The following is a 15,540-nucleotide window of genomic DNA, read 5'->3' on the forward strand; positions in this document are numbered from 1 at the left end:
TATTCCTGCCGTGAACGCTCCTTAACTTGCTATAGCCACTCTACTCATACAAGTTTCGGGTATAGGTGTATCTGGTTGGGGGGGGGGGGGGGGGGGGGGGGGGGGTTGGGTTGGGGTTGGGGTTGGGTAGAGAGAAGATAGTGGGGCTTTTTGTCACGTAAGATGGCAGCCTGCCCCGCAGGGATCAGCGCCTGATCAGCTACATCTCATTTTCAGTCTCGTTCAAACTATCTTCTCTTAAAGCACTTCTACTGAGTGCACAAGAACTCATAAGCAAGGGTGTGGCAGTTAAGGACATGGACAAGGTGTGGAGTGGACACCTCCTGCTAAGTGATGTGAACTCTAAACTGCCCAAAGTACTCGAGCGCATAAAAGAAATGGACTCTGCCCTTCAAACTGTGAAAAAAAAAGTGAACGGTAAACTTCAGTTGTTTCCAATGTACACAGATTCAGCTTAGTCACAACCTTTTTTTTTCTTTTTGAACATGGAAGCCTGTGGGCTCTTCTAGTCAGTGTTTATGCTGCATATGTGTTAGTGGCTGTGATATTTTTCCATCTAAAGTGATAAAGATATAGCTTTGTATGTTAACTTGAGTGTAGGGATTACCGTATTTTATGAACAGGGATTAAGAACATTTGTATTTAATGAAAACAGGTCAGCAAGGACTGCTTTATTTTGAAACATGTTGCGGTACCTTAATTTTTTTATGGAGACACGCAATGCACAAAATTTTATGGAGTATATAAGGTTGCATTGCACTTCTAGTCGATGCTTAAAGTTGCATGTGTACGAGTGACTGTGGTATTCTAAAGATATAAAATACACATTTTGTTTTGCATCTGAATTTTCGTCAAATGTCAGTAGTCTTGTATTTTGTTACTAAACTTGATATAGGGCTTTTTAAGCAGTGATTGAACATGTGTATTCTTTATTAAACAAAAACTGTAGTAAGCGAAAGTAGTTTATCTGACATTTTGCAGTGGTTTAGTTTTCTGGATACATGTTTACAATTGGTCTATTAAATAGACGGTTTTGTACTGATGTGGCTCAAGTTGTGCTTTTATTGTCGGGGCCTCCCATATAAAGTCTGTCATGATTCTGCCTGCTGCCGGAATGGTTTTCGAAGCCTTTCCTTTGCATAAATTGCCAATATTTCATATTTCAATGCAATAGAAATAGAAAGGTGTGTATGTATGTGTCATGCTTGAAAATTATTCTGGGATGTGCATGCATATATTTTTGCTACATTTTCACATTTAGAAACAACAAATCACTTTTAGACACCTGTTCGACCTCCGTGACCTGCTCCAGAACCTATTTTTACGGCTACAAAACTTACTTTTGCTGCTCCCGAGCTGCTCTAAAGCGAGCCTTTTACTGCTCCAAAGTGGGACTTTTGCTGCTCCCAGCCCTGCTACAAAAGGCTCTAGCCCGCTTCCACCCCTGTCTATGCCATATCTCAGATTTTGCTCAAGTAGAGCCGAGTCGCTCTCGCGGGCCATGTTGCCTCGTCGGTCGCACGGTGGCGGAGGCCTATGCGGCAGACGCCTCTTGCGCTGCAGGTCGCTGTCCAACGTTACGGTTCATGGTACCTTCAGTAGCCGGGAGTTGGGAAGTCGCGACGACGACGACAGCCGCGTCCACTTCCCCTTTTCACCGGCAATTCTGCGACCAACCGTTAGGATTGCGACAGCTGACGGCACGACACTCTGGCTCCCATGACATCACTTGTTGCCACTTCGTTGCTGCTTTCGATGCGTGGGTGGAATAGGGCGCCGAACAGGCCAGTCGAAGACTCGTTTGAGGCACTGTACCGACGTCTGTGCTTGCGACGTGGTGTGTACGATTCCCATCTCTACCGTCCCCAGCCTAACTGTTGTGTAGCCCATAGGGTTATTTAACGTGCACTAGTGGTTCAGCTAGTGCTAGTGTCTATGGAACTTCCGGGACGCAAATTAAAGCAGACGGCAACCAGTCTGCTTTCGCTTTGGGAAAACGTCCTTGTATTTTGTCCGTTTGCCGTAAAATGACATGGAACGCTTTTGTTATTTGGCTTGTGCCGAATAGTGTGCACCTTTATTAACAATGTAAAAGTGTAAAGGCCCGTTCACATTCTTGCAACCTCTTAAACCTGGGTTCCTTAAAACTTCTTAAACCAGAGAACACACTGGCGCCATCTATTGGGAAGCAGTGTAAACTCGGCGGTCCGGCATTTTTTTTTTTTATTTCTCGCGCATTATCCTTTTTTTGTTGGCTCGAAAAACTTTTGTCAATGTTATAAACGAGCCTTTCTATAGGTATTACGCACATTTGACCTCAGAAATCCCTCAAAACCTTCGCTCTTGTGAAATGCAGTTCCAGGGTCAACGCATAGATGGCGCCACAATGCCAGTGTGTTCCCTGATTCTAAAAACATTTAAGAAGTTTTAAGAGATCTCGTCTCTCTCAGTCATACTCGGTCGCAAGAGTGTGAACGGGCCCTAATTGCTTTAGCTACAGCATTTTTCTTCATCAGTGAACAATGTTAAACTTCGCTATATTTCAGGCTCAAACCTATGTTCCACAGCACGTGTGTCAAAACAAGCGACGATTCTAAGCAAAATAACAATCGAAAGGAATGTAGGGTGTGTTCGAGGTTTGCCAGCATTCTGGTGGTGCGTAAATATTAGATATAAAGTGACCCCGTCTTGCATCTTTTTGAGCGGTTAAAAACACTCAAAACTTAAAGAAGAAAGTATGTGGGCTATGGAAGGTGTCTCTTTTTATTCTTATCTATACCAGCCTGCTTTGACCAGGCACTTGTTGTCAAAGATTTTGAGCGTGCATGTGACATTTTGGTAGTAGAATAAGCATCTTTACACAGAGCAGAAAGAATACAGCGGTACTTATTGAAAATCAAACTATATTATGTGGCCTTCAATTTATTTTGATTGTGCATGCACAGGGAGTTACTTATCCAGTGTGACTGCATAGTTCTTGCAGTCTCTCTTGGCTCTCCAGATGTCGCCTTTGTTTGTTTGGCACATATATCCTACGTGCTGAAAAGTGCCAACGTCATGTTCGGCCTAACAGTGTCTGACAGTGTACATAAATACATGTACGAAGCCATTTTAGCACCGTTTTCAATGCAATAAGTTTGAAAGAAAAACACTGTAACTGACCAATTATTTCGTCTGCCTGACTGTGAAACATTCCAAGCTGCCTAGTACGTACAAATTATTCTGGATGTTTGCTCTTAGAATCGAGTGCAAGGAGAAAATTCGCTCGCTTTCTCCCATAGTCAATTTTCGACTGGTTGCTGTTTGCTTCAATTTCAGTGATGTGATTGCTGCGCCAAACTGCGCCAAGGGGCTAACCCTGCTACATTTTGCCAAAATATGGCTAATCTGTGCCAAGCCTGCTTCAAAGGACCAATTTTGGTCGCCTTTCAGAAACGAAACTGAGAACCGTAATTGAGCATGCGTGAGCTAGGTGGCACAAGACGCCGCCTGACACAAAGTGCCCTGCATAAATCGTCTATTCGGTCTTGCATGATTTTTCCCGCCGTTTCGCGCTGCCGTCGTCTCGGGAATCTCGTTTCGCGTCTTTTTTTTTCTTTTTTTAAATTTTTTTAGCGATAGACGCGGGCGTGTGCGGACACTCCGACGTTAGTGTGCCGGGTGCCTGACATGCCGTCATGCTGTGAAACAAAACCATGTTTTTGCGCGGCGAGAGTTACTTTGTGAGATGAAGCGCTTGCGCGACGTCGTATGTTGCCGTCCCCATGTCGCTGCAGATATGGCGCTTTGTAAACTGAAACACATCGACATTTCTGCTCTTGTTTAAATAATACGCTGCAATAAAACTCCCTCTAACTCAATGAATGTTTGGCGAAGTTTTGATTACCATGGTTTCCCTTGGTGGGCTTTCTTTCGAGAGGGACCTCGGTACGTGAAAAATCTGCAGCGAAAGGAAGTTGATGACGAAAAGTGAGCTAAAGCAAAAAAGGCACTGTCTGCACGCTGAACCCGCACACCGCGCTTTTAGGGGCGAAGCTCCTTAGGGTCTAGCCTTGTCTGTCCGGCGTCCGTGCTCACATCGATCTTGCTGCTGCTCGTGCTCATGCTCGTGCTCGTGCTCGCGAGCTCACGTGCTCACATACTCGAGTAGGGCAAAACAAAATGATGAAAAAATAAATAAAAAAATGTTTGTGCAGTCGACACGATTCGAACCTGTGTGGGGAGACCCCAATGGATATCTAGTCCATCGCCTTAACCACTTGATCATGGCTGCGGGACGAGTAGGGGGCTCTGAGATGTAATAGTAACTCAAGAGCTGGGGATGTCATGCATGAAACGTTGCATGTAGCTGCTCAACGTCTATACAGGAGAGGGTTCTGCGGTCAAATGCGTATATAATCGCGTTAAACTTTGCATGGATTGGCTCAATGTTCATAGACGAGATCGCGCTGCGGTCAAACGCTCGAATGCGTACATAACCATGTCCATACCCCACATTCTCTTTCTGACATGGATGAAAACGAACGAAAGCCTCGCCATGCTGCGGCTCAGTGTCTTCCAGACAAGCACCACCAGAGCTTCGCCCCAATCAACATCATTCAACACGTGGAGATGCGGTCAATTTTTTTGTCTCGAGTTCAGTTGTTGCACAAAGCGCTCCAAAACCTTTTGACACTGATTCGCAATGTCTTGCATCGATACGCTAAGGTTATTTTTTTCTGTGTGTTTAGCCTGTACCTCGCCTGCCAGCCTCGCAATCACGCGCCATTGGACTGTTCAATGTCGTATGCTGGACAGTTACATTTTGCATAATATTTTGGGAACCAGTTTGCGACGGAGCGGATTGGCATGGTTTCGATTTCGGTCGAACAGCCTTGTCTCCGCTCGCGCGACGAAACATGTGTAACTGCAAGCTTGCCGAAGTTGCCTTCACATGCATGTGAACACAATTGCACGAGAGGCACCAGCCGGGACGCTTGCATTCGAATGTTTTACGTTTGCTTAATTTTTATAAAAATCTGCCACGTCTGGAACCAGTAAAACGATAGCGAGTGTTTTCTTGTTTTTTTTTTCGAAATTGCTCGGCAACGCCTACAGCACTGTATAGTTGTGGGATGTCTTAGCTGCAAAAACACATGCAGCGAGTTCCGCCCCAACATGTTAACAGACAACACAAAGTGCCCTTCGTATGCCCACCACTTAAAACAAATATTTATTTTTCTAAGAATATATGCTCCAAAAGCCACTTTCTTCTGTTCCAAAACACTGTTTTGGCGGCTCCAAAAGCCACTTCTGCTGCTCCAAAACACTGTTTTGGCTGCTCCAAAAGGTGCTCCAAAATGGCTTAGGCCAATCACATCACTGCAGTTTCCATCAGCACGCTAGTGCCATTTGAGCCTCCAGCGTACAAATAATAATAACGCTAAGCCATAACCTACCCGCGCTGTTGCCTAACCGGTCGTTTCTCGTCGTTTCCAGGTGGGGTCGGTGACATTCGAGGGCGAGACGATCGAGGGGGCCCCGCCGCTGTGGTGCGCCGCGGCCGCCGGCCACCTTGGGGTGGTGCAGGGGCTGGTGTCGCAGGGCGCCCGGGTGAACGCCACGACGCGCACCAACTCGACTCCGCTGCGTGCGGCCTGCTTCGACGGGCACCTGGACATTGTGCGCTTCCTGGTGGAGCAGGGCGCCGACCTGGAGATTGCCAACCGGCACGGCCACACCTGCCTCATGATTGCCTGCTACAAGGGCCACCTGGACATCGCGGCCTACCTGGTGTCCAGGGGCGCCCATGTGGACCGCAAGAGCGCCAAGGGTGGGCGACCTGTCTCACTTCTTCCTTGCCTTACTGTAGCATCAACCTTTGAAGGTGTCCCCATAGCATCAACCTTTGAAGGCGTGCTAAAAATTGTTTTGTTGTCTTATGACTTCAACTTGATCTACTTCGCAAATTCTTAAGAAACCAGGAAGTACCGAAATACGCTCTCCTCCAAATTTATAAAAAGTGCAATTAGAAGATATCTCACCAAGTCTAGAAGGTGAGCATGTTGGTGAAATTATATGTCGCCGAACGAATAAACGCTGGGATGGACACTACAACACAGAAAGATGTGTTGTCCCTGCGTTTATTCTTTCAGTACCTCAGATTTATACTTCCCCTCTTGAGGGGGACATGCATTCCAAATTTATTCGTGCAATATCACCGCGAAACGGAGCAATACATTCTGTTACCACTGACTTCCAGTGTTGCCCATTTAGTGCTTTTCCCGCTAAATTTGGCGGCTTTCTGAGTTGTCAGCGGGTGAAATTGCGGGTTTTTTTTGGCTGGATTTTTAGCGGTTTTCAAATCATGTTGGAGGGTTTTCAGGTGGTCTAAAATGTTGTCTACTTTACATTTTTCAATTGTAAATAGATTAATTTCTGTAGTAAGTTAGAGTCAAGGCGTGATTATTTTTGCTTACCGTAAAATACCGCGCAACCGCCCATTCCCAAATTTGTAAGATCCGAGAAAATGTGCACGGTACATTTACGTGTAAAATTGATGACCGGACAAGCACCCATCCCCCATTGTTTCGCGATTATCTCTTAATGTTGAGTGGGTGCTTGCCCGGTATTTTACGGTACTCTCAACAAAAGCGTTTTCAGCGAGTGACGCCTGCGACGCCATCGAGATATTACGGGGCCGAACATTGAAACACAGTACTAAAACGGCGATTCTTGGCCTGCGCCTTAAATTTAGCAGTTTTTCTAGATTCCTTTGGCAGGTTTCTTATTTCTTAGTTGGCAACACTGCTGCCTCTGCCACAATAGTACAGGAAAGGTGCAAGTTTCTGTTTCGAACTGCGATGACTCCATTCAAATTAAGTCAGTCAGCAAAAGGGACATAAAATGAACTGCATGTTTTTGTGGTGGCTTTTTCTGGGGTTCGGAAAGCAGTGCAACGAGGAAACTCCCCGAAAGGAGGGGCCAATCATGCCAAACTTCCCTTCCGTCCCTGCAGGCAACACGGCCCTGCACGACTGTGCAGAGTCCGGCAGCCTGGAGATTCTGCGCCTGCTGCTGGAGCACGGGGCCAAGGCAGAACGGGACGCCTACGGCCTCACCCCTCTGCTGGCCGCGGCGGTCACCGGGCACACCTCTGTCGTCGAATTCCTGGCCGCACTGCCGGACTGCCCCAGGGACCAGCGTGTGGAGGCAAGGGTCCAATCGTCTCACCGGATCGTTTGCAGTCGCAACTGCCTCGGGCGCCGGATTGTTCTCAGTTCCCACTGCCCAGGGTGCCGATGGTTTTGAGCCGTAATCACCTCGAGTGAAGTGTTTTAGACGCAATCGGCTGGGGTGCCGATCGTTTTCAGTTGCGATCGCCCCGAGAACTAAATCATTTTTAGTCCCCAATTGTCTAGGGTGTCGATTGTTTTTAGCCACAAGCACCTTGGGTGTAGATCATTTCAGACACAGTCAGCTCAGGTGCCAATCATTTGCAGTTGCGATTGGCCCAAGAGTTAGACTATTTTCAGTCCCAATGATTTTCAGCTGCAGTCGCCTTCGGTGTAGATGATCTCGGATGCAATCGCCTCAGGTGCCTATCAATTTCAGTTGCGATTGCCCCAAGAGTTAGACCATTGTCAGTCCCTGTTGCCTAGGGTGCGATTGTTTTCAGCCGAAATTGCCTTGGATGTCGGTCATTTTCAGACAGTCACCTGGGATGCCAATCGTTTTCAGTTGCAATTGCCTCAGGCCCTGGATCATTTCAGGGTGCCGATTGTTTTCAGCTGCAGTTTCCTTGCGTGTCGGTTGTTTTCAGACACAATCGATTTCAGTTCCAATCTCCTTAGACGCCGGATTCTTTTTTGTCGAGGAGTCTCAAATGGTGCCTCCACTGTCTCGTACCATAGTTACCTAAACACTTTCAACTGTTCCATCAGTGGCAGTTGGCTCGCACTAACTGCATCAGACTGGGCCGAATTAAGATCCTTACGTGCATCACTGTTTTACGGGACCTACGAGCCTCCACATTGCTTTACTGCATCAATGCCCTACCAACCAAAAGATATAGGCATCCCTCGAAATAGAACATTTTGAAAGCCCTCGCTATGTTACAATATTTTAACGCTGAATGTGTTATGGGTAGGATTTCGTTTTTTCGGAGCATATTTTTCGTGAAATTTGGAGGGTGTTCTTCGGATTTTATTCATCGTTCGAATTTCAGGGTTTATCGAAGTTTACTTTTGTTAGATTCCCGATTCTCCAAAATTCAGTTTCATTGTGCTCTATTTTAAATCTTTCAAAACTTAAAATAAAAAAATAATAATTTCTGGACGAAAACTATATTTTTGTGGCAGCATTTGGGAATGGCCCTTCTGTAATTAGGAGTACTAACTGTCCTATGAGAAATCTTTCAAACAAGTTTTGCTTCAGTAAACATCAGCACTTTGAAACAGCCAAACTCCGGAATCTAATCGTTGGGGAAGCATAAAATCTACATCTTTTTAGAGCGCAGCTCTTAGGGCCCGTTCCCGGCTTGAGCGGCGTCGCCGTCGGCGTAACCAAGGTCATCCCAAGGTCACGTGACCCCTCCCAAGGTCATCTCAAGGTCACGTGACCCCCTGAAGGCCACGTGACCTTGGGGGTCACGTGGGGTCATCTTGGGATCACGTGACCCCTACCAAGGTCGTTTCAAGGTCACGTGACCCCACATAGCGTCACGTGACCCCCGAGGTCACGTGGTCTCCTCCCCAAGGTCACGTGACCCCTCCCAAGGTCACGACCCCAAGGTGACCCCTACGTGACCCCCCCCGGTCACGTGACCCCCAAGGTCACGTGACCTTGAGGTGGCCCCCATGTGACACCCAAGGTCACGCGTCCCCGAGGTCACGTGACCCCCCTCCCCGAAGTCACGTGACCCCCCCAGGTCACGTGACCCCCCCCCCCCCCCCCCCCCCCGGAGCATATTAAAGAATGAGGGGAGGAGGAGGAGGAGGGGTCTACCCCCCCCCAGTACCCTTCCCTCCTCCTCCTCAAGAGCTGCACTCCAATTCGGCGTTACAGGGATTTGTAAACGGCTTTCACTTTTTAGAGCGCAGCTCTTAGGGGCCCGTTCCCAGCTTGAGCGGCGTCGCCGTCGGCGTAACCAAGGTCACGTGACCTTGGGGGTCACGTGACCCCTCTCAAGGTCACGTGACCCTTTGAAGGTCACGTGACCCCGTCACGTGACCCCCGAGGTCACGTGGTCTCCTCCCCAAGGTCACGTGACCCCTCCCAAGGTCATCTCAAGGTCACGTGACCCCAAGGTGACACCCACGTGACCCCTCTGAGGTCACGTGACCCCCCGAGGTCACGTGACCCCCCTCCCCGAAGTCATGTGACACACCCCCCCCCCCCGAGGTCACGTGACCGCCCCCCCCCGGAGCATATTAAAGAATGAGGGGAGGAGGAGGGGTCTACCCTCCCCTCAGTACCCTTCACTCCTCCTCCTCAAGAGCTGCGCTCCAATTCGGCGTTACAGGGATTTGTAAACGGCTTTCACTTTTAGAGCGCAGCTCTTAGGGGCCCGTTCCCGGCTTGAGCGGCGTCGCCGTCGGCGTAATTAAGGTCATCCCAAGGTCACGTGACCCCCAAGGCCACGTGACCCCTCCCAAGGTCATCTCAAGGTCACGTGACCCCTCCCAAGGTCATCTCAAGGTCACGTGACCCCAAGACCCCACGGGACCCTTTGAAGGTCACGTGACCCCCAAGTCACGTGACCCCTCTGAGGTCACGTGACCCCCGAGGTCACGTGGTCTCCTCCCCAAGGTCACGTGACCCCCAAGGTCGCGTGACCCCTCCCAAGGTCATCTCAAGGTCACGTTACCTCAAGGTGACCCCCACGTGACCCCTCTGAGGTCACGTGACCCCCCCTCCCCGAAGTCACGTGACATCCCCCCCCCCCCCCCCCCCCCCGAGGTCACGTGACCGCCCCCCCCCCGGAGCATATTAAAGAATGAGGGGAGGAGGAGGGGTCTACCCTCCCCTCAGTACCCTTCACTCCTCCTCCTCAAGAGCTGCGCTCCAATTCGGCGTTACAGGGATTTGTAAACGGCTTTCACTTTTTTCACTGTTAAAAGAACAACTCCTCCTCTGTCTAAGAAGCACAAATAGTATGGTGTAAATTGGAAACCGGAACGGTGGCTTTTGTCGTGGAACAGAAGTACATGGAGCTGTTGTAAGGTACAAACGTTGACGTAAACGGGATACTTTATTTTATCGCAAACCCGAGATGAGAAAGGAAAAGAAAAATGAAGTGGGGCCTTTCTTTACGATTCCTAAGCTTAGCTCGACAAACTTTACTAGTAAAATACCATCCTTTTGCTTTTCATTTTGTCCCCGTGACTTCGAAATTCGGAGTTTTACAAATGAATCTGAATTCGCAAAAATTTCAACAGATGTTTTTTAGAGTTTTTCGGATTTATCCGAAAACGCAAAACCGTAGTTATAGAACACTGTTTCACGAGTGAAGTGACACCTTTTGCTAGATTGTTATGTTCGAACGACACATAGGTCAAGGTCATATAAGCAATATAGCCCCTATGGTCTCGCTTATATGTTCATGATGTCACGCACACACTACAAGTGCCCAGCTCATTTGTAACTTATTCTGCGCATCTCCAATTTTATGAGGCGTGATCGAGACAGGCTTACTCGTTTCTTTTCAACGAGTTCTCTAGTCCCATTTACCTCCCACAGTTGACGTACCACAAAGTCCCGTACGGACGTCCACCGATTTCGAAGAGGTAAATGGTGAAAAAATATCAAGTGGGCAATCTTTGGCAACGGGACAGAAATAAACACTTGGGAACTCACTACAAACTTTCGTAACACGGACACCGTCGTCCGCGGACATAATGAACACCGCAACTTTTGAACGGTCACCCTGTTGTTGTTGAAAGAATGAAAGATGCTACTTCACTTCTTGCGTTTATAAATAATATGAGAAAGTACCTTCTATCAGACTATGAATGGTGTTGCGAGTCTGCCTAGTCAATTCTGTTCTGTTGAGCTCTAATTGGCTGTACCTGCATGTACCCTCGTTTCTTTTTTTTTTTTTTTTTTTTTTTTTTTTACAAGTTATCTTTGGCTTGTATTCTTCTAGCTCTCCAGATTGGTCAATCTATGAATTCGCTTTTTTTGTATAACACTGTCTCTTTTGCTATATGGTATTGTGCTATATCGATTCATTTGACTTTTATCTGTTTATTCTTTCCGTAGTGTTCTAATATTTATGTTTTGTTGAACACCGTAAGAGTAGGGTTGTCCTTGTTGAGTTTCACCGTATTTCCACGAATATAACACGACTACGAATATAACACGAGGGCAGGTTTGATGCCCTCAAACAGAAGAAAAAAATATTATTGCTATTATAACGTGAGCCGAGGCTGTGTAAATTTACCGCACTCTGGGGGCAATGGAAATCAAAGAAATATCAGTTTATGTTTTGACTGCACTCATCCTCCTCGCTCTTTCGTTTGCAATCCACTTGGAGACTTGGCAGATATGCAGCAGCACAGTGCCCCTTGTCTGTTCCTTTTTCTTCAGCATGAGCTCCTGGGCTGCCCACAAGCAAGGCAGGAAGCAGAAGCACCAACGCACAAACACCAGACCACTCTGGAGCAGAAACTAAACAATGCGCAGGCAGAAAAAAAGACTGCCAGACCTATACCCTACTCATTTTTGTTCTGGTCCCTCCACATAAACGAGAAAGTGTTGCACGATTGTGTAAACACCACAGGATGGCTTGGCTCGTGTTGACTTGGCTCGTGTTGACTTGGCTCGAATTGACCAGTGCCCGTGTTGTGCGCTGCATTTCTGCAGCGTGATTTTCGGTGTGCCTTGTACAAAGACAAAAGCGATAAAAATACTTCTTATGTTTTCTATTTCCCCCTTCCCGTGGGCCTTAATAGTTAATAAATTCCCTCCCACACCCACCCCATATTTTCCCACCCGATCTCCTGCATTGAGCCGGAGGGATGGCTTTCTCCAGACTCACGCACCTCGTGGCTGAACTCAATCCCCAATATACCGTATATGCACGAATATAACGAGAGTTTTTTTTTCTAAATTATGCGCTCCAAAATGCACCTCGCGTTATATTCGAAATCAAGCTCAGCTACGAGTCATGCGAGTCTGGAGCATAGTGGTCTGGAGAAAGCCGTCCCTCCCGCTCAATGCCGGAGATTGGGTGGGAAAAGAAGGGGGGGTGTGGGAGGGTATTTATGAGCTGTTGGGCCACGTGAAGGGGCGAATAGAAAACATAAAAAGCATTTTTATCACTTGTGTTTGTACAACCCGCGCACGACACAGAAACGCAACGTGCCATGCCAGAATGTGGGCACTGGCCAATTCGAGCCAAGTCAAGTCAACACAAGCCATGACCACTGACCGCGTTTGCGCAATCGTGCAACACAATGTGTTTGTTTATAAGGAGGGACCAGAACAAGATTGTGTCTAGCAAGCAGCAACACACCTCCACTCCTGATGACCAACTGCCAACCTGCAGCACGCGCGAGTGGTGCAGGGACTTCTCCCCGAGGTCCGCCTCTCGGCCGGCCAATGAGAGCGCTTGTGTATCGGGTCCAGCAATCTTTTTTCTGCCTGCGCATCTTTTAGTTCCTGCTCCAGAGTGGTCTGGTGTTTGTGCATCCTGCCTTGCTTTGCTTGTGAGCTGCTGAGGAGCTCACGCCGAAGAAAAAGGAACTAGCAGACAAGCGGTGCCGTGCTGCTGCTTATCAGCGTAGTGGCCAAGTGGAAACGAAAGAACCTGAGCAGTGAGGCTGAGTGCAGTCAAAACATGAACTGATATTTCTTCTATATCCATTGCCTTTTCACTTCTGCTATGCCTCCGAGTGTGGGAAGTTTACGCGGCCTCGGCTCTCGTTTTAATAGTAATTTCCTTTTTTGAGGGCATTAATACCTGCCCTTGCGTTATATTGGTGGTCACGTTATATTCGTGCAAATACGGTAACGCAAAGTGCATTTTAGAACACATAATTAAAAAAGAAAAAGCAGTACAATTAGGAAAATACGCTACTCTTCTCTTTTTTTGCTAAGCAATTAACGAAGGGGTTGGAGCCACGTTGGGTAAAATTTGTTTACCTGGCACTTCGCGTGTTTACCCGACAGCAGTGCCTTGTGCGCATACACGTCTTCCTCGTGTCTCCTTCCAGCGCTGTTTTACCCTTCTATCATTATGTACAGCAGCCAACGAAGCAAAATGGAGCAGCGGAGCATGTGGCCTTTCTAGAATAGCTGCGTACGCTCACCTTTAGGAGCATATACAGTTACCATACCAGTTGCACACAGTTACCGTAAACAGTTGCTCGACTCCAGGGTAATCATATGGTTCCACCATTTAGTTTTCCAGGAATCTGATGTAGCGTTATATTCGCCAGGCCATTTGCTCTGCCAGTCCATTTGGTTTCGTTGAGCACTGTACCACCCAGTCCAATTTAATGACTCGCTAAAATGTGCTTTCTTTGCCTCCCAAAATTATTCTTATAATATATGGTGGTGGTTGAGCAGGCCCTGGAGCTGCTGGGTGCCACGTACGTGGACAAGCGGCGGGACTCCCCCCGGGCCCTGTCCCTGTGGCGGCGTGCCCTGGCCGAGCGGTGCACGGAGCCGCCCCTGCCCAAGCCCCGGCGGGCGCCGGCAGCCGCCTACGGCGACGCCGTGGAAGCGTCGAGCCTCGCCGACCTCGAGGACCTCCTCTGCGAGCCGGACCACATGCGCATGCAGGTGAGCCCACCACTGGCCCGACAGCGCACCGAAACGCCGTTTACAAACAAGCCCGCATCTGTCGACACCGGGCGGGGCGTAACTCCGTGGTAACGTCTCCGCTCGTGCTTTCTTACGGCGATGGCTGTTTTGGGTTCCTCCCATTAGTAGAAATGACGTCCGTCGTTCGTTTCATAGTTGACGTACTGGGGCATGGGGTGTTCGTCGTCAACGTTGCCAATTTCTCGAAAAAGATTGCCCACCGCCGGCAGAAATCAATCCCGGGTTTGCCGCGTGCAAAGCGGAGACGTTGGCATGCAACTGCACCACGCCGTTAACAACCCGCCTTAAACTTGGGGGTTTTGTAATAAAAAATCTCTAGAAAAAAAACAAAAAAACAAAAACATTAACAAAATGTTGTAGCACTGTAAATGCCAAGGGCTTGTCCCAAGAGACGTGCTTTCGCGCACTCCGGAACAAAAAAGAAACAAAAGTATCTGGAACAAAATGGTCAGATGTCTCTTTTGTGCTGAACGCTTTTATTCACATACCCCACGGCTCACGTACGCGACGCCGATGCCCGACGACTGGCAGACAAGCGTTGCTTCGATGGACGTCAATACCTTATAATCCCTAAACTCCAAGATGTGGTCGCTGGGAAACTCATTTTCATTCCATCCATCCATTCCATCACCCTACTGTGCGGGTGGAGTGGTAAATGGTCTCATATAGAAGCTTCAACTGCCCCTGCCCCTTTCTATAAAATCTCTATGGTGCATGGCCTTCACTGGTACAAACACACAGCCCCTCCTTCCTCTAAGAATCGGGAATAATCTGGATTAAACTAGAAACCGGAACAGTGGCTTTTGTCGCGACCGAAAAGTACAATGACCCGCTGTCGTGAATGAACCTTCAGCAGATAAAACGGCAAGACCCCTTTTTGTCAATGACTCGAGATATTTCAAACTGTGGCGACATTTTCATTTTCCCTGAGAATTACTAACCAAACTTAATTAAAAAATAGTCTTTCTTTTGTTTGGCATTGGAGCATTGGAATTTGGAGTTAATCGAGTATGAAATAACGAAAATATTACTGGCGGGTGTTTTTCGGATGTATCCGGAAACACAAAACCCTATTTCTAACGTACCGATTTGTGAAATTTGGTTGGCCTCTGTATCTGTGCCGTTGAGTCAACTTTGCTTATTACAGATTTTGTTACGACATACATTCGGATATAATAGACTATGTTACCGTATTTATTCGAATCTAGGCCGGCCCCGATTCTAAGCCGGCACCAAAAAGTCCGAAGCCAGAGAGAAACAAAAAACTTACCTCGAATGTAAGCCAAACAAAGAGGCGAGGACAGCGTTCACAAAAAGAAAATATTTATTGAACATGAAGATGCCATGCTCATTCTGAGTCATCATCGCTGCTAGCCTCGTCGCTGACTTGTTTATCACTGTCATCATCAAACAGTGTGCTATCCTCAGTACCATCAAACGCATTTGATATGCTGTACTTTTTGAAGGAGCGCACGGTCAAAGTTCCACGGATGTCGTCCCACGCCGCAGCTACCCAGCCCGCCATCCTCGTTGTGGTGCACGCAAATATCCTTTCCTGTTGCCTCCTCCAACGGCGGACATCTTTTTCATCCACGCTGAAGTCTCGCCCGGCTTGAACGTTCGACGAGAACTCCGCGGCTAAAACAAATTTTCTTTTAGAAGCGGAACTATAATGGCGCCGCCTGTTTGGTGCCATTGTGCAGTTGATAAAAAGAAAACGCCACGCCGCAC

At 47.9% G+C, this 15,540-nt stretch overlaps 1 protein-coding gene across 2 annotated transcripts in view; it reads left to right on the plus strand.

Moving 5' to 3' along the window:
- Positions 1-15,540, plus strand: part of LOC8043645 (protein fem-1 homolog CG6966) — a 40,744-nt gene that overhangs the window by 4,969 nt on the left and 20,235 nt on the right. For both annotated transcript variants that reach the window (XM_029992791.4, XM_029992792.4), the window contains 3 exons: positions 5,479-5,812; positions 6,998-7,191; positions 13,552-13,767. In XM_029992791.4, the coding sequence (XP_029848651.2) occupies positions 5,479-5,812; positions 6,998-7,191; positions 13,552-13,767 (744 nt within the window). The remainder of the gene's footprint in view (positions 1-5,478; positions 5,813-6,997; positions 7,192-13,551; positions 13,768-15,540) is intronic.

Source organism: Ixodes scapularis, unplaced genomic scaffold (genome assembly GCF_016920785.2).
Source record: "Ixodes scapularis isolate PalLabHiFi unplaced genomic scaffold, ASM1692078v2 PGA_scaffold11__112_contigs__length_91849675, whole genome shotgun sequence".
In the NCBI taxonomy this organism is placed as follows: domain Eukaryota; kingdom Metazoa; phylum Arthropoda; class Arachnida; order Ixodida; family Ixodidae; genus Ixodes; species Ixodes scapularis.